This window comes from Musa acuminata, chromosome BXJ3-8 (genome assembly GCF_036884655.1).
Source record: "Musa acuminata AAA Group cultivar baxijiao chromosome BXJ3-8, Cavendish_Baxijiao_AAA, whole genome shotgun sequence".
NCBI lineage: Eukaryota > Viridiplantae > Streptophyta > Magnoliopsida > Zingiberales > Musaceae > Musa > Musa acuminata.
In genome coordinates this window covers 43,306,212-43,323,328 of record NC_088356.1, presented here as the reverse complement: position 1 = coordinate 43,323,328, position 17,117 = coordinate 43,306,212, and the positions used below count along the sequence as shown (strand labels likewise).

At 37.6% G+C, this 17,117-nt stretch overlaps 3 protein-coding genes across 3 annotated transcripts; 2 read left to right on the top strand and 1 right to left on the bottom strand.

Annotated features, from left to right (window-relative positions):
• Window positions 1-5,779: 5,779 nt before the first annotated feature.
• On the top strand, window positions 5,780-7,665 carry LOC103995271 (homeobox-leucine zipper protein HOX11-like). The gene is made up of 4 exons (XM_009415824.3): window positions 5,780-6,122; window positions 6,480-6,772; window positions 6,931-7,010; window positions 7,133-7,665. Exons 1-4 carry the CDS (start codon window positions 5,828-5,830, stop codon window positions 7,476-7,478), a joined length of 1,014 nt encoding a protein of 337 aa, XP_009414099.2. The 5' UTR covers window positions 5,780-5,827; the 3' UTR covers window positions 7,479-7,665.
• A 1,669-nt stretch (window positions 7,666-9,334) lies between these two features.
• Window positions 9,335-11,937, bottom strand: LOC103995480 (protein trichome birefringence-like 1). The gene is made up of 5 exons (XM_009416076.3): window positions 10,668-11,937; window positions 10,386-10,578; window positions 10,107-10,300; window positions 9,864-10,022; window positions 9,335-9,792 (listed from the first exon to the last, which is right to left on the bottom strand). Exons 1-5 carry the CDS (start codon window positions 11,786-11,788, stop codon window positions 9,453-9,455), a joined length of 2,007 nt encoding a protein of 668 aa, XP_009414351.3. The 5' UTR covers window positions 11,789-11,937; the 3' UTR covers window positions 9,335-9,452.
• A 1,253-nt stretch (window positions 11,938-13,190) lies between these two features.
• LOC135644119 (thioredoxin-like 3-1, chloroplastic) lies at window positions 13,191-16,309 on the top strand. Its single transcript, XM_065161574.1, has 5 exons — window positions 13,191-13,671; window positions 15,236-15,310; window positions 15,762-15,828; window positions 15,972-15,989; window positions 16,072-16,309. The coding sequence occupies exons 1-5, from the start codon at window positions 13,370-13,372 to the stop codon at window positions 16,168-16,170; spliced, it is 561 nt and encodes a 186-aa protein (XP_065017646.1). The 5' UTR covers window positions 13,191-13,369; the 3' UTR covers window positions 16,171-16,309.
• The last annotated feature ends 808 nt before the right edge of the window (window positions 16,310-17,117 follow it).

Sequence of the window (17,117 nt, the reverse complement as noted above, 5' to 3'; positions counted from 1 at the left end):
ATTTAGAATATTAGAAGAAGAAGGGGCACCAAAATATAAAGAGATTGTTATTGGCAACCCCTTACTTTATACGATCACCTAAAAATAATTAAAATATAATTTTACTAAATATAGTCTCTCAATTATCAATCATACCCTTATTTCTTATGATCCCTCAATTATTATTACTTTATATAACCTACTTCATATGTCAATCGATCTTCTTTATGAGTATCGACATCGAAATCCTAGTTGCATCCCCTTCAATCATCTTTGATAATTGAGATGAGAAGAAGAATAATAATAATAAGAAGAAGATGAAGAAAAAAATTATATGGGTTAAGATTAAACGATATGTTAAGAATATTTATAGCTCTTATATTAGGATTGTAAATAATAAAATAAAGTTATCAATAAAAAATTTTAAACAAAAAATTGAAAACAATGACACCTTATGAAAAAGTCTAAAAAGATATATATATATTTTTAGAGAAATTGCCCTTAAATTTATCTTTATCTTCTTTTGGGTTGTAACATCAACGCAACTCAAATGGGTTACTCCTCCAATTTATAATAAACGGGGTGAGAAGAACAGACATATCATTGTTCTTATTTAATTAGGGATATTGTCCGAGACAAAACTCAATGATTATTCTTAATTTAATTAGAGATAACTCCCTACATGTACTACATCACGGAGCTATGTTTATGAGACTTTGGATCTCGTTCATGGCATCATGAACCCTTCTCCATATATAATTCAGGTCATATTACTAATGAAACCCATATATATTAAGCCATCCATATCAAACTAATTGTTGTTATCCAATGACAATACAACTTATTTCCTATTCGTTATTGGTTTATGTATTCTTTATTCAACTTTAGAAAATCCATTCATATTAACCTATTCGTGAAGATAATTATTTCTATTTTACAACAGTGTGACTTATTCACATACACATATTGTTAGTATTATTATTGTTAAATATTTATATTTTTTGAGCAAATTATTGTCTAACACAATATATACTAATCCTAATCATATGGATAAAAACGGATTTGAATAAGTCAAAATTAAAAGCTTCATAATTAGAAACTCGGTCTCCCCCATCCTCTAATTGCCAATATAGCTTCATTTCATGTTTTACAGTGCATAGTGAACAGGAAACAAACATCAACAAAGCAGAAAACTCATTCCGACCCCAGAGATAGAGAGAGAGAGAGAGAGAGAGAGAGAGAGAGAGAGAGAGAGAGAGAGTTTCAATAGCAAATGCATTGCAAAAGAAGGTCCATTGTTGCGGAGGCTTCTTCAACGCCACTCTCAATATAACGTAGGGTATATTCTTAGCCAATTCTTGTATTGAAGCGCGCAAAGGGCTTATTAAACACATATACCCATTTCATTTCAATAAATATAATTTCCCGAATTAATGGATATTTTAAAATATATAAAAATAATTCTAAAATATATATTTAGTTAAAGGATATTTAATATATATTAGTTAAAGGATATAAAAATATTTTAAAATATATATTTACTAACTTGTCCCACCGAATAGTTAGTTAAAGGATATTTTAAAATATATAAAAATAATTCCAAATTATATATAGTACTAATTTTTTAAAAGAAATCTAAAAAAAATAAAAGAATAACATCGACCGACATTATAAATATAAATTTTCATCTAAATTAAAGATCACATGATAATATTTAAAAATAGTTAGATTATTCCAACCCAGAATAAATTATTTAATTACATGAAAAGAAATATTTTATATAATATAATCAGAGTGAAACAAATATTGATACGATAAATTATAAGAAGGAATGGTGATAGTCATGAAAATTGTAAGAATGAGAGTAAACAAGGAAGAGAGTTATAAGCACATATAAGATTGACGTGTAAGGATCTAATGAATATACTATTATTAATCTTAACTTAAGCATCGATAATTTAGATTCAATGAAGTCGATAAAACGGAGAAAAAAAATCGTGCATCTTCTTTAGTATTAGTGTAAACAATTTTCCATAACATATAATAAAAAGGATTTAAGCATTACATATAATAAATGGTGGATTCGAAGTTTACTTCTCCATCCTTTTGATGGATGCAAGTTGTTGTCATTAGCAATCTCTACATCACTACCATCATTTTATCGTTGATCATCTCGATCGGGAATCAACCCAACGAATTCATATGATGAGAAGTTGAAAAGATCAAAGGAAAGGTTACAGGTCCGAGGAAACCTCATGACAACTACAAATATTTGGTTTCTGATCTCTCGTTCTTGCCTTTGTTCCCAAGCAATCGTGAACGACGCTGACAGCTCTGTATGATGAAGGTGGTGTACTTCAGCAAACACACTGTGCTCCGCTATGGAGCAGAGGATCATTCATTCACGCACGCAAAGTATAAGAGAGAGAGAGAGAGATGATAAGATGTGGGTGGGGGTGGTCCAGTCCTCCTCCACCGCTGCATGATTGCAGGATGAATGCCCTCCCAAGGTATCTTCTTCTCCCTCCTTCGCAGGGTATGCTGACTCAATCATTGCTCGACGTTGTCATCATATGTCCTGCTTGGGTACCATTCCATGCATGATTGCGTTGAGATCGCCGGTTGTCGCTCTCCGTACTTGCGTATCCACGTAAATATATCATCCATATAATACATCTTTTTTTATCGTATCATATCGAATAAGATCCGTTATACAACATCTTTAGTCTCTCAGCTTTCTATTCGACTCAATGAAAATAATAATTATTATGCCTATACTTACATATGAAATTCTTTCGCACGTAATCATCAAACCTATTTATAACAATTTTTATATTTAATAATATTTAAATATTTTGTGTTGTTTGTGATTCTTATTTTTAATTTTTTTTACATACGATAATAATATATCATCCACATGTTTGTCTTTCTATAATTTTTTAGAAAATAAATGTTAAGAACTAAGTTAACTCTTGAAAATAAATGTACTCGTAATTCCAACTAAAGACGTGACAAAGTGGTTGATCTCTCTTTTCGTAGTTGATAACTTTGGATACAGATAAATTTATATATTTATATTATTAAAGATATAATGAAGATCATATCAACATAAAATTTTGGGTGTCATGGCATTAATCAAAAACTTAAAGTTGATAACAAAGAAATCAAGCTTATAAAAATACATCTACATATATATATATATATGTCACTATCACGTTAGAGAATTCCTCAACCAGCTTTGTTATTTAATCACCAAGTGATGATCTAAGGTCAAAATAAATCTAGAGACTTTTTTCATTTGTTTTTCCATGTCCAGCAGATAGGGTGAGAGAGACAGAGCGTCGCCAATGGTGATGATGATGAGAGTCGCGACACAAGTAGAGAGAGAGAGAGTCATGAGCTAATTGACCGACATGGATGATGATGATAACGATGATGAAGAGAGAGAGAGAGAGAGTCATGAGCTAATTGACAGACATGGATGATGATGATAACGATGATGAAGAGAGAGAGAGAGAGAGGGTCATGTCTTCTCCGAGTGCTGCTTGAGCGCAGCATCGCCCATGATTTCTCGTCGCGTGTGCCCCGATCGACCACACAAGACACGGACAGGTGAGCGAGACGACGAGGGTGAGAGATTGTGATCGCCAAGTCGAGACCCCACGCCCTTTCATGCACACACAGAAGATGACATCTTAAGCATTGAAGGAGGGGCACGGACAGTGTTCCAGAGGTGTCTTTGGAGAAGCAAGTAATCATTGCAAGGACGACCTCCACCGCCCCCCACGTCCCCTCCCCCCCTTGCTAGCTGATCGAAAGCTACAGCTTGCTTGTTCGCATGTCGAAGGAGAACCGGAGAGCTGCTTTCCTGATCTGAACCACCCATCGCAGAATGTACGGCCACGATCATCTGGGGCGTTCATTTCCTACCTTGATCTACACTTGGCTATATATATATATATATATATATATATATATATATATATATATATATATATATATATATATATATATATATATATAATTATTATTATTATTATTAGACGTTATGGATCAGTCCAGAAATATTATAATTATTAATATACTTTATTAGCGAAGCAAGACGTAAAGACGAGGTAAACCAGTGGGACCCACCAGGTCAAACTAGGAATCCTAGGCGATTCGCACACATGTCAGCCTCGTCCTCTTGATGCGTGCTCGTTGCACGTTGAATCCCGACGTGGCCGAGTCGACCGAGCTGTAGCCACCCAATCGAATCACTCTCAGCTACAATGAGAGAGAGAGAGAGAGAGAGTGAGAGAGAGAGAGAGATATGATTGAATTATTGGGCACTAATCTTACTTGAATAGTCAATTTTGTCCATCAATAGATGTTGGATTTCTAAACTATGACAATGATCATAATTATCTTGTCTTCACCCTCATCTATGAAATTCAAATCCAATATGAAATTTGATTCGATCTCATTCCTCCTTCTAATCATCGAAGAACAATAAAATTTGATTAATTGTTGGAGAGTCTTGAGGATAAGAAATTTCTATATTTATGCATTTCGTATCTCATATTTTAAAGGATCATGTATTCTATTTTAGCTTATTCTAGCAAAGGAAGGATTGTATGGATATAACAAAACTCCAAAGACAATTTTAATCTATCGTAAATGATAAGAAGTTTGAGTCTTCAAATAAATATAAAAACATACTTAAAAAGTTTGCTTCGTGTCGTGTTGATTTTGTATCCATCGTTAGCTACAATACATTAAGTAACTTCATAAGAGAATATTTTCTCTTGATGTTATACTACCAACATGATATGTTCACTCGTTGTTTAGTCATCTTTGATTTTGAGATGGTCCTACGAATTGATACTTTAATATTAATTGAACTCGACGTGTTAAAATCTCGACTAATAAAAATTAATGATGATTCTATATCTTTTCTTGCTCGATGCATTAAATATGTATAGAATGATAAAAAAAATATTACACATCCGATATTTGGACTTGTTGATAAACCTGCTTAGGTAGAACGAGGTCATGAGGAAGGATATAAGCATGAATGAACGAGATGGTAAGTGCTTGATGGCTTGACGTAAGAACAAGAGGCTATTGAAAAAGGAAGAGTTGTCATTCACTATGTGAATGCATTCTCTCCTCTCCTCTCCATTCCATTCCATTCAATGGAATTGGTCATAACAGGAGTTGTAGATTGAAGAAACTAATCGATGCTGATTGATAGAAGAGAGAAAAAAACAGGAAGATGATTTGATGTCGTTGATGGAACGATAAGGACAGTGAGGGCCACATTAACTGTTCGATGGAGAAAGGAAGACGTAATCAAAAGAAAAGCCACTATTTGACTTACAATTGTGCATTCAGATTAGATGAGACTTATGGATCCACTTATCTTAAAAAAGAATTATCAATGTTTTCTAGCATTATTGGTATCATGTCATCACCTTATCGTCATTAATTTATTTTTTACTATATTATAATACTTTATTTGAAAATATTATAATATAATATGTTTACAATATAATTTTTTTTAATATATATATATATATATATATATATATATATATATATATATATATATATATATATATATATATATATATATATATATATATATATATATATATATATTGTCGTCGTTGTCGGAGTTGCTTTTTCTCGTGTTGCGGAAGTCGTGCTGTGGATTGGTTTCTGCGAGTCACGTGTGCTTTTGCTGACCGTCGTGACGTGTCGGTCAAACTTGGATTAGCCTCCTCGCTCTATAAGATCACCTCAGCCGAGCGCTCGTTCGTTCCTCGGGTCTCTCCTTTCTCTGTATTGTGCGTGGAGAAGCGAGATGGAGCTGGGACTGAGGATGGGGGAGGCGCCTGCGCGGCGGCCTTTAAGGGCAGAGAAGGCGGCGCCACTAAAGAGGTTAAGCCGGTTGGATTTGGTGCTTGGGATTGGTCGGAGCGAAGAGGGTGAGGAGGAGAAGGGAAAAGAGGAAGAAGTGGAGACGGAGGAGAAAGAGGAGGGAGAGGAAAAGGGCTCTGGGGAGCCACCCCCGCAGCTCAACCTCGAGGCCCTCTTGCCTGCCCCACCGCAGCGGTCTTCTCCTGCCCTGCTCCGGCGCCGATGGGCGACTGAGACCAGTAAGAACCTGTCTTTTATGTGTATTGAACAAGCCGGACGTGAAATTTGAATTTTGTAAGCATTTTATGAGCTAAATGTAAGTAATTGAGAACAAAAAATGATTTTTTTCTCCGTTCTTCTCATAAACTGAACTCACCGGTCTTCTTTTTCTTTTGTAGCCAAGAAGAAGGAACATGTTTAGATTTTCTTTTATGATCGATATATAGATATGGAATTTGATCCTTCGAGGTTGTTATTTTCCAGTGTTAAGAATGCAGCGTCTTTGTAAAAGGAATCTGCAGAAAAAGTCATCTCGTATCATTTTTAGGAGCTTTTACAGCAGGGGTAGTGATGGAGACGGATTCATGTTCTTTTAGGGAATTCCGAAGCTTCTATGCGGGGGTTGGACGTGAACCGGTCGCCGTCGGCGGAGGAACGGGCGTCGTCCTCGTCGTCACCGAACAGCACCGTCTCCTGCCCTCAGATGGATTTCTCCGCCCAGAAGGGCGGAGGCGGCGGGGTAGGAGCGGCGGCGGCGGCGGTGGGGAGGGCGTCGTCGCGGGTGAGCGACGAAGAGGAGAACGGGTTGGTGAGGAAGAAGCTCCGGCTTTCCAAGGAGCAGTCCGACTCTCTGGAAGAGAGCTTCAAGGAGCACAGCACTCTCAACCCGGTAAGCGATCCAACACCCGTGAACATAAATCCTGTAGCCCAAACGAGAAGGATAACACCATTAAATCCCTAAAAGCATCAAAATCCAGAGTAAAAATCAAAGCTTTTCGTTTAGTCCGTCGATCTTTATATATTCTTCGGCGCTGTTCTCGATTTCAGAAGCAGAAACTTGCTTTGTCCGAGCAGCTCAACCTGCGACCTCGACAAGTCGAGGTCTGGTTTCAGAACAGAAGAGCCAGGTATTCCTCTTCTTTTGCCTCTCCTTTCTCATTCAAATCTTCTACTTATGTGTTCGAAAGCCACGAGAAATCCTATCATTCGTTTCAATCTCCATGCTTCATTCCTTCATCTACAATAACAGGACGAAGCTGAAGCAGACGGAAGTGCACTGTGAGTACCTGAACCGCTGCTGCCAGACGCTGATGGAAGAGAACCGCCGCCTCCAAAAGAAGGTAGCGGAGTTGAGGGCCCTCCAGACCTCTTGCCACGACTTCTCCATGCACCTCCCAGCCACCACCCTCTCCATGTGCCCTTCCTGCGAGCGCGTCGCTCCCACCCCCACCCCCACATCCAACTCCGCCTCTGCGGCCGCAGCTTCAGACCACCAGCCGAACTCCTTTTCTGCCCTGATCCCGAAGCCTCGCCCATCCTCCCTGGCCGTGCAGCCTGCTCCTGCGACGTCTCGCCAGTCGTCGCCGGCCTCCTGAACGCTGGTGGCGGAACCACCGAGCAGTGGCTGTATCTCGCCAAAAAATCATAGTAAATTCGCATAATGTGAAGGGCTTTCTTGTCATTTGACTTTTTTTTTCTTTTTGGGAGGTTGTGGAGATTTCATGACTCGTTTTCTTCAAAATTTTAGAAGGAGAAAAGAAATAAAAATGCTTCTTCTAATTAGACACAGTTGTACGGCAATTGAAGTATTTATTTCCTCTGAAAACATTTGTTATTGATACCTTTTATCTGTTTTATTTTTCTGTATTTCTTTTTGTTGTTCGTAATGACGCAAATTACATGACCAATATAATATTTTTAAGATTTATTATTTATATTATATATTTACCGGAAGCTTACACGTGCGGCACCTACGTGCATATTTTTATTGGCATCAAATTAAAGCACATGTTTACAAAATATTAATTACTTCCAATCCCTGATTAGAGTTTAATTGTGATGATTATGTAATATATATATATATATATATATTCAAAATTATTATTTTTTATATCAAACAAATTATTTTTACTAATAAATTATATTTATTAAATATAATTATATCCGAATTATTTTTTAATGTAAAAAATATTTTCATTAATAAATTATTTTTTATTAAATATATAGTACACATCCTAATGAGCTCATAATTCTAAGAAAAAACTCAATATATATTTTGTATTTATATAAATATTTTTAAATAAACATTAAGAAAGAAGGATATATGAGACTCATGATCTTATAATATAATTCTTCATTTATATATATTTTTTAATATATACTTTAATATTGATAATCCATATGAATATAAATATCTTCTATCAATCTTTTGGATTTGAAGATATTAAATTCTTCATTTTGGCTTAAATCTAATAAATCTAATTGAACTTAATTGAGCCCTTGATTACCTAGAAAGAAAATTAAAACTCATCATAATTCATGGTGCCATGACCCGGGCCTAATGGGCTAACTAGCCTATCAACTTCGTTTGGTCAGTCCTACATCGAAAGTGAGCAAGATTAAGATTGATTTATAAGGGTTTGATGAGCATACTATCAACTTTAGCTTAAGCATTTTGGTCAATGGTTTAGACCAAACAAAGTTGATAAACTAGTTAGCCCATCAGGTCATGACATTTGATATCAGAACCGACCTAGCATTTAGGTATAGTAAGGGGACTCGAATAGGAAATGACTACTCGTAGACGGAGTCAGAGGATTTATAAGAGCCTGATGAGTGTACTATAACAACTCCCGTTAAGTATTTTGATCCGATTGTAACATTTTTGATTAGTCTCACATCGAAAATGGGCAAAATTAAGATTTACTTATAAGGATACGATGAGTATACTATTAATAGGCTAGTTAGCCTATACTCGGTCATGACACATGGAGCACTTAATATTTAAAATCTATTTCTCTGATTTAAAAAATTATTATTTTTCTTTTCTTTGGTATTGGATTGTGCTTAATCTATCTACGAATCTTAGTAGAAAATGAAAAAGAAAAAAAAATGTTCATATGATTTGAGAAAAATGAAAAAATTTCAATATGAACAGTAAAAAGCCAGAAAACCCCTATCAGAGATTACTTGTCCAAATGTGTTAGCTCAGCAGGTAGTAAAATGATTTCTGTGCCTAAATGCACTCATCACCACAAAAAAAACACTTAAAGTAAAAAAGAAAGACCAGTCAAATAAATTCAGATAATAAATTCTTGATTTCTAAATGCACAAGATTGACATTATATTCTACATGACTAAAAGGTGGCCAAAAAAGAAATGTGTAGTACAGACGAGGAAGATCATACTAATGCAGCTTGCTGTCTCTCTCTTCTGCTGCACACAACTCATTGTTCCTAAACTAACTTCTTCTTCCAGCAACCCATATTTTTCCCTCTGTAACTACAAACTCCACTTTTTGATCCCCTCTTTGGTTTGATTGATCTCCTTCCCAAGTTTGCTTCTATTTGTCATAGCAGTTGATTATGCTGTTTGATGATCAGCTGTGCATAGAGTAACTCATTCCATGAATCCGGCACTCCAGGGAGGCACCAGTGGCTGCAATCCTGGTATTTCTCTGGATCTCTCATCTCCTCCTCCGTCATATTCTGCGTACGGTAAATGGAAGGGTGAGCATCCTTCCTGTAATCTGTCATTCTTGTAATGTTCAGATACGAGACAGGAGTCTTCATTCCCTTGATCACAGATTCCAGCAGAGTCATCATTGATGGATATGTTGTGAGGTATTCATCGTTCTGGATGGGTTCCGTCTCTTGGTCGCATTGCCCGCCTGAATTCCACTGCCCCCCGCTTCAAGAAAACAGAGGATTAGTTCAATGGAAATGGAGTATTCGATTCAGCCGAGGAGCTGCACCAAGTACCTGAAATGGGAGTTGGAATAGCCCCTGAAGACGACCAGGGATTTCTCGCGGTTCACATTGGTATCCACCCACTTTGCCCACGTACTCAGAGCTTTCCGCAATGCTTCCTCCACATTCAGTTCACTGTAGATGTGATTGCCTTCTTGGTAGTAGTCTTTCCTGTTCCCAAACGTCAGGTTTCGGTTAACTGTAAGAAGAAGCCATGAAAAGGATGCTAGATTTGGTGGTGTCACTGCAGGTTACCCTTTGGCGGTCTTCTCATGAGTCCACCAATGCCCTGTGTTGAAGATGATGACATCTGCATCTTTGTACTTGGAAGATGATCGCTCGACAATGTCGAGCCGAAGCGTCTCCCTTTTCTCCCCGTTCGTTATTGGCATCTCCCACTCCTGAACCAGAAATGGCGAGCGGAAGAACTCCACGGAGCAGTTGTAGTCCTAAAGAGACAAATATATCTCCACCGTGATCACCGTAAGGATCGTGAAGAACAAGGAGAGCCATTAATTGGGAAGAGAAAACAACCTCGAAGACGAAGGAATAGGAGCCCTCTGTTCTGAATTCTTCCCTACCGGATGCCTCAAAAACCTTTCTTTTATCTTTGACAGAGTTCCGGAGGGCGCAGACCAAAGATTCCCACATGTTTCTGTTCAATGAATCGCCAACATATACCAGCCGCTTTCCTCTCAATCTCTCCAACATATCAGTCGCATTCAACCTGATCCACAATACGAGAGAATGGATTCACGGAAGTTGACATGAAGGAATCAAGCTCATCAAAATCTCAAATTTTCAGCTCTTTTTCACCTCGGAATTTGACAGTCACTGGGTTGCCAGCGGAGTTTCTGATAAGAGCGATCAGGCCTGCCATTATGGTAACAGTCGAAAGGTTCATCGATGTGAGGGCATGTTCCCTCAGGGTAGAGCGGGTAGGAGTCGTCCTTCACCCACCTTCCTTCAAAGATATCGCAACCTTTCATAGCACTGATCCATTCAGCCTCTGCCGAGCTCGAAACCCCCTTCTTCTCAACCTTCGGACGGGCAGTTCTGGTACGATTTCGAGTTGAGGCCGGTCCACTGCTGAAATGGTTCTTCGCTGCATCTCCATCTACTCGATGTCCTTTTCGAGCGAATCCTCTTCCCGTCTGATTCTCCGCTGGTAAATCTCCATTTGCGCCAGCAGCATCTCCAGTTGTGGTTTCATTTGTAGTTGCGAGGACTGTATCATTCAGAGAAGCGCCCCCAGTCTTCGTCGGATTTGGTGCCGTCGAATCACCACCGGTTTTCGGAGGACCAACTCCAGACGTAGGCTCTTTCATGGGAGGGACTCCACTCCCTGACTGTTTCTTCGCTGGCAAGACCGAGCCTTTACCGGAACCAACTCCATCCTTCCCCTGATCATTCGTCGAAATCCCGTTTCCGCCATTCGACGTGTGATTCTTTGTCGAATCACCACCTTCCCGCCACCCAATTTCTCCAACCGTCTGATTCATCTTGGTCACATCACTTCCCCGCGACCGAATCCCCATTCGTGGCCGGTTCTTCGCGTCCAAGCTGCCACCTTTGTTTGCCCTGGTGCCATCCTCCGGGTTGTTCTTCCTCCCCGAAACTCCATCGTCACTCATGTTTTCCGATAAAGGCGCCGCCTTTCTTGGCGACGGCGACGAAGAGGAATTATGAAACACGTGAGAGAAAAGGGACGACAACGGAGATCGGTAGGTGGCGGTGGAGATAGAGGCGGAAGACAAGGGGTTGTTAAACCGACGGGCGGCCTTCGCCCGGGGGTAGAAAGCTAGGTAAGCAGTACAAGCAACAAAGGCGAAAACGAAGGCGAAAAGGCAGACCTTCGTCCTCCGGGTCCTGAGCAGGGGGGGGAGGACCATTAAATCGGAGACAACGTTCAAGCTCTGTTTCGTGGCTTCCTTCATGGCGCAGAAGACGAGGGCAAGCGAAGGCGACGACGATGAAAAGAAGGAAACCGTGATCCTTATAGTCCTTCAGGCCTCTTTCTAGCTTTAGGCAATGGAGCGAGGAGGGAGGGGAAATGGAAGAGCGGCCCTGTTGCTATAAGCGACAGGGCAACGAAGGGAGAGAGGGAACGGAGGAGACAGTCCGCGGACTGGTGTTTATTCCTATTTAAGGAGTTTTAAGATTGGCCCTCGATATTATTATTCTGCCATTCTCTATTTTATCTTTCTTTATATCTCAATTAATTATTCCAGAATTGAAACCAAATCTTTCGATAGTATTATTGAGATTAATAAAAAAAGAAAAAATAATCCATTTTATATTCTGACCGAACGAAAAAGAAGAAAGAGAAAAGGATAAAAATTGAGTGAGGTACGACTTGTACTCTCCGTACAGGTGTTCCTCCGTATATTAAAGTATATACCTATGTATATACGGATCGGACGGTATTCAAATACGGCCAAAAACCGAGGATGATTAGAACCATACGTATTGGGTTCGATCTGATACGTTTCTTGATTCTAAATCGATTGCAGCAATCAGCTGGTCCGCTAAGGTTAAGGTTTGCAGCAGTTGATTAGTTGATTTGTTCGAAAAATAAATGACAAATAATATTATAAATAATTCAGTAAAAATTTAGTATAAAAAAATAAAAAATTTAAAAATTAAAATGAATAATCGTAAGTTCACAAATAACTACTCATTGAATATCGAACTCTTTGTTAAATCTTTATAAGTTTTATGTCTGAATTTATGAATCTAATTAGCATCAAATACTATCTCAAACTCCCATGGAGTCTGTACCACCCGGATAGTATTATCTATAGTACTTCATACCGCATCGAAACATGTAGAAAATAAATCATGATACGTGAAAATTAGGTCATTCTAGGATAGTTTTATCCATTCTTATGAATGATCACTCTATAACCTTGTAAACTATTTATATTTATAGTTTTCGAATAAGAACACATAAAAACAATATAAAACACGATGTCATAAGTAAAAATAAATAAATAAATAATTTATTGACAAAGATGTTATAGGTATAAGATTGCACAAGTAACCCAATTCAATGTTGTAGATGAACTTATTATGAATCTATGAGTACGAAAAGCCTTTAAGTTCTTCGAAATAATTTGATTATATTATATTATAAGAATTTGATATATATTTTTATTGCTTGATATTATTTTTTAATAATTATTAACAAATAATATCTCTATTTGTTCAACGTGTGAAGGAGAAAAGAATAAATCACTTACTATTATTCCCCATTTATAATTCCAGATATTTTGGTGAGGTGGCGACCTTTGGGCCCCACTTTCTCCTCCTCCTCTGTTTCTTTGCCCAGTCGATAAGCGTCCCCAAATCCACTACGGAGATGAGAACACAGTGGCCGCCATTTCTCTTCTCTATCCATTCACAGACTCCGACGAAGACCATTTCATCTTGATCATATCCTCGCAGATGCTTCTGCTCGACCTCTTCTGCAATCCATCATCGTAAAGGCGGCGTCTTCTCCCACCGGAATCCTAAAGATGGCAGCTTTGGGTCCCAGTTCCTGCCTCCTGTACCGAGAGCTCTGCCACCGGGAGCAGGGGATCCACCCGTTCAACGGTGGAGGGTGCTCCTTGGTGTCGGTCGGCGGCGGAGGCCTCTATTCCTGGCAACCGGGGGGTAGTAGGAAGAGGATGTGGGGAGGGGAGGTAAAGATGCGAGGTTTTTGGCAGAACGTGTCGAGGCCGACGTCCATTGAGATGGAAGCCATCAACGGGATGGAGGATCTCGATCGGATACTTGCCCTTTCCAAGGAGCTTTCTCAAGCGATAGTCATCGACTGGTTAGTGATGAATTCTCACTCTTCACATTGTAGCTCACTTGATTCTGCTCATGGCGGCTAGGGTTGTCGAACAAGCCAAAAAGCTCGTCACTTGGTTTGAAATTTAGGTTGCTACGTGTTCGATGGTGTGGTCATTTTCCGATCGTTTAGGCTTTGATTTCAGCTAATGGATATCTGACATCAATCTACCGACTTCAGTCTGTATATCTGGATTTTAATTTACTGTTCAATGAGATTAATGCTATTATGATATTAATCAATCAATTCATTGCACTTCATTTTTCTTCCTGAGACACTTTAGCTGTCTAACACACACAAAAAAAATTTCAGTTCGTTCCTTTCTTTAATATGCAATTGTAATGTTTATTTGTCATCTTCTAAATTTTGTTTAAGTTTTAAAGAATCATTTTATGTTGCATTTACCGCTGCTAAACCTGTCGATAGGATCCTAGCTCTGGAGCATTAGCTAGATGTTTTTGTTTTTTCAAGCAATTAATTTACTCAAATTCATGACATTTTAATAATTCAAGCATTGGGATACAGTTTCAAGCTTTTGGATAGTAGTGTCTTCATATATAATAATGAAATTTCTACAGACAATTCTTCAAACTAGGGTTAGATAATCAATCAGAGAACAAAACTGATGTTTGGTGTCTTCCAAGAGAGTAAAGGACAACAAGGATGAAATAAAAATAAGTACAAAAGCAGAACATAATTTGTCAGGAAGTGTATGTCATTGAACTCACCTCCATAGTCAACTGCAGCATGGTCAAACTCAATAGGCATAGAAAACAATATGCGGTATGCTTTGATTTCCAGTACATTAGTTCAGAATAAAATGAGTCGATGACAAGTCATTCCATTTTCAAGTTGTGATAAGAAAAAATAGAATGTAATTTGTATATAACTATAAACAATAACTCTTTAAATCATACCTTGGAAGGCTTTTAGTTGACTTGGTATAACATTATTCTTTAAACAAGCCATTTCGGTAGTTTGAGCTCAACTTGGAACTATATTACCTAGGCAAGTTTGTATTAATAAAAGATGAGCCGAGTTTGTTGTAGACCTAGGTCATTATTGCTTCGCTCATATTCATATGAAACTGCAGCTAAAATAATCCAAGTTCTTCAACTTGACTCCCATTCAGGCTTGTTAGCTTACTGGTTATCATCAACCGGTTATTTACTAGAAACATACATATAAAAATATGCTTTCTGAAGCAGTGTAGAGCTGCATGATCCTAAGTATTGGATTTACAACCATCCAAAGAGTTATCAAATATGCTCTTGAACTTCCATAACTACCTAAAGTTAAGTCTGGGTGTGCGCCCTGAAAATGAGGTTTCGAAAAGAATAGATTGTTAACCAGCTTGTTCATGTAATATGTGCTATGTTAAAGAGAAGGCTTGTTAAGCTAAAAGAAAGAGATAGAGTGAAAGATTCAGAATATTATGTTTCTCCATGTTTTATTTATGCAGAATTATGATTTCAGATGAATTGGTTCTGTAACTATTACATTGGTTTTAGTGGCTTGACACTACCGTAATTGCTGTTTGAACCAGGATGGCAGCTTGGTGTCGGAAATGCATTTATCTGAAGCCCAAGCTTGAAAAGCTTGCTGCAGAATACCATCCGAGGTAAACAAATATATCTACCTCGCCTACCTTATCTCTAGTAGAATCAGGTGCAGAATAAAGAACATGCAACACATCTCAACTTGTTATGATTACTGCTATTTATTCGTTGCTGGCTGTTGCACATCAACATCTAGCTAACAGGAAGCCGAAATAAGTGTTTTCTTTCAATTATAGTGCACGTGTGAAACAAGCAGCACCTGCTGTTGTATACATAGATCAACCATTATTAAGCTTGCTGTTGTACTTATTTTAACAATCTTGATTTCAAAAAATTTGGAGCAAGACTCTCAATCTCCCGCCTTTTTGATACCATGAATGTTTTGCCAATGATAACAAAAGCTATAGACACTGATTTTCTACATTTAAGCAAAAGGAAAAGTTGATATAAGAAGTTCGGGCGTTCAAATGCTATCATGTTTAGTCATTTAACGTCAACTTTTATCATTTGTAGGGTTAAGTTCTATTTCGTGGATGTTAACAAGGTCCCTCAAGCATTGGTTAAGCGTGGTAACATCTCGGTGAGTTCATTATCGACACTTGTATCGACTCTTATACAAGTGTCAATCAAGTTACATGTTGTATATTTTGCGGAAGTTATAACATATTTCTTCTGTGTATCTATATGGATGGAACTGATGTTTCTTGGGTCCGTTTTATTCAGAAAATGCCGACTATTCAGGTGAGTGAAGCTCTTCCTTGTTCTTTGTTCGGCTCCGGTTGTTTCATTTAAATAGCTAATGGGATATGGGTGGACGATGCAGCTATGGAAGGATGGAGAATGGAAAGCTGAGGTAATTGGGGGACACAAAGCATGGCTTGTGATGGATGAGGTCCGGGAAATGATCCAAAAACATTTGTGATGTCTAGTAGCTCTTCTCAGCCTCTTTGTTACATATATACATATGTATGACCAGAACTCTCCTGTACTCTCTCTCACTCATGATGTTGATAAGTGTGTCTATCTTATATCAAAAGTAACTTTTGAGTACTCTATTTCAAGTCATGGCCTATGTGTTATTCAAAATTGAATCATACGAGGTTAGCACATTCACCATTTAATATCTTTTAGTCATCAAAGTTTAGAACATTATCAGCCTCACTCTTCTAACTTTTCCATTTCTCTTATGCTTAGGTTTAGAAAATGAAGTCTTATTGGGTGCATGTGTGCCACAAATAAGATCACAGAATCGAGTCATCGAAAGTTTTGATATGTAAACTTTTGAAATTCTATGTCTATTATTTGAAAAGAATTTGATCCTTGGAAAACATTATCAACAATGTATAGTTTTAAAGAGTAAAAGAATATAAGTGTTGGGGAAAGAGAATAACTCGAAACAAAAGAAATCACAGAGATTAATAATTAAAACATATTAAAGAAATTAATGTAAGAGTTATGTTTTTTGACACTCTCTATCTACATCCATAGAAAAAATCAAAATTTTCATTATTAAAATCAATTGCATCCCCACTCGAACCCCCCATTGTACATTATATATCATATAAACCTAAAAAGAATTATATATTTTTTTATCTCGCTCTCTCTAGAAATACTAGACTGTAACTTCCCTAAACACTTAACTTAGAAGCACAAAAAATATTATTCAGATTTTGTTCTCACCCATCAAAACCTAAAAATACATAGAATACTTATAGAATAATCAAATCTTTTTTTTTTTTTTTTTATGACTTCTGATTCCTTGACCTCTAAAGCCACTTGCCAATTCTCTTAGGGTTCCTTCTCTTCCAAAAATCTCAAAATACTTATTTATCATAAGACTTCTATGCATAAAAGGGCATGAAAGAGCGT

What these genes read in the sequence shown, in the direction of transcription:
- LOC103995271 (XM_009415824.3), top strand. Translation starts at nt 5,828, where the DNA reads ATGGAGCTGGGACTGAGGATGGGGGAGGCGCCTGCGCGGCGGCCTTTA. An exon ending in CCGATGGGCGACTGAGACCA is followed by an intron (nt 6,123 to 6,479) that starts GTAAGAACCTGT and finishes ATGTTCTTTTAG; the next exon opens with GGAATTCCGAAGCTTCTATG. An exon ending in AGCACAGCACTCTCAACCCG is followed by an intron (nt 6,773 to 6,930) that starts GTAAGCGATCCA and finishes TCTCGATTTCAG; the next exon opens with AAGCAGAAACTTGCTTTGTC.
- LOC103995480 (XM_009416076.3), bottom strand. Translation starts at nt 11,788, where the DNA reads ATGAAGGAAGCCACGAAACAGAGCTTGAACGTTGTCTCCGATTTAATG. An exon ending in CATGAGAAGACCGCCAAAGG is followed by an intron (nt 10,023 to 10,106) that starts GTAACCTGCAGT and finishes GTTTGGGAACAG; the next exon opens with GAAAGACTACTACCAAGAAG. An exon ending in TATTCCAACTCCCATTTCAG is followed by an intron (nt 9,793 to 9,863) that starts GTACTTGGTGCA and finishes GTTTTCTTGAAG; the next exon opens with CGGGGGGCAGTGGAATTCAG.
- LOC135644119 (XM_065161574.1), top strand. Translation starts at nt 13,370, where the DNA reads ATGGCAGCTTTGGGTCCCAGTTCCTGCCTCCTGTACCGAGAGCTCTGC. An exon ending in CAAGCGATAGTCATCGACTG is followed by an intron (nt 13,672 to 15,235) that starts GTTAGTGATGAA and finishes TGTTTGAACCAG; the next exon opens with GATGGCAGCTTGGTGTCGGA. An exon ending in GCTGCAGAATACCATCCGAG is followed by an intron (nt 15,311 to 15,761) that starts GTAAACAAATAT and finishes TATCATTTGTAG; the next exon opens with GGTTAAGTTCTATTTCGTGG.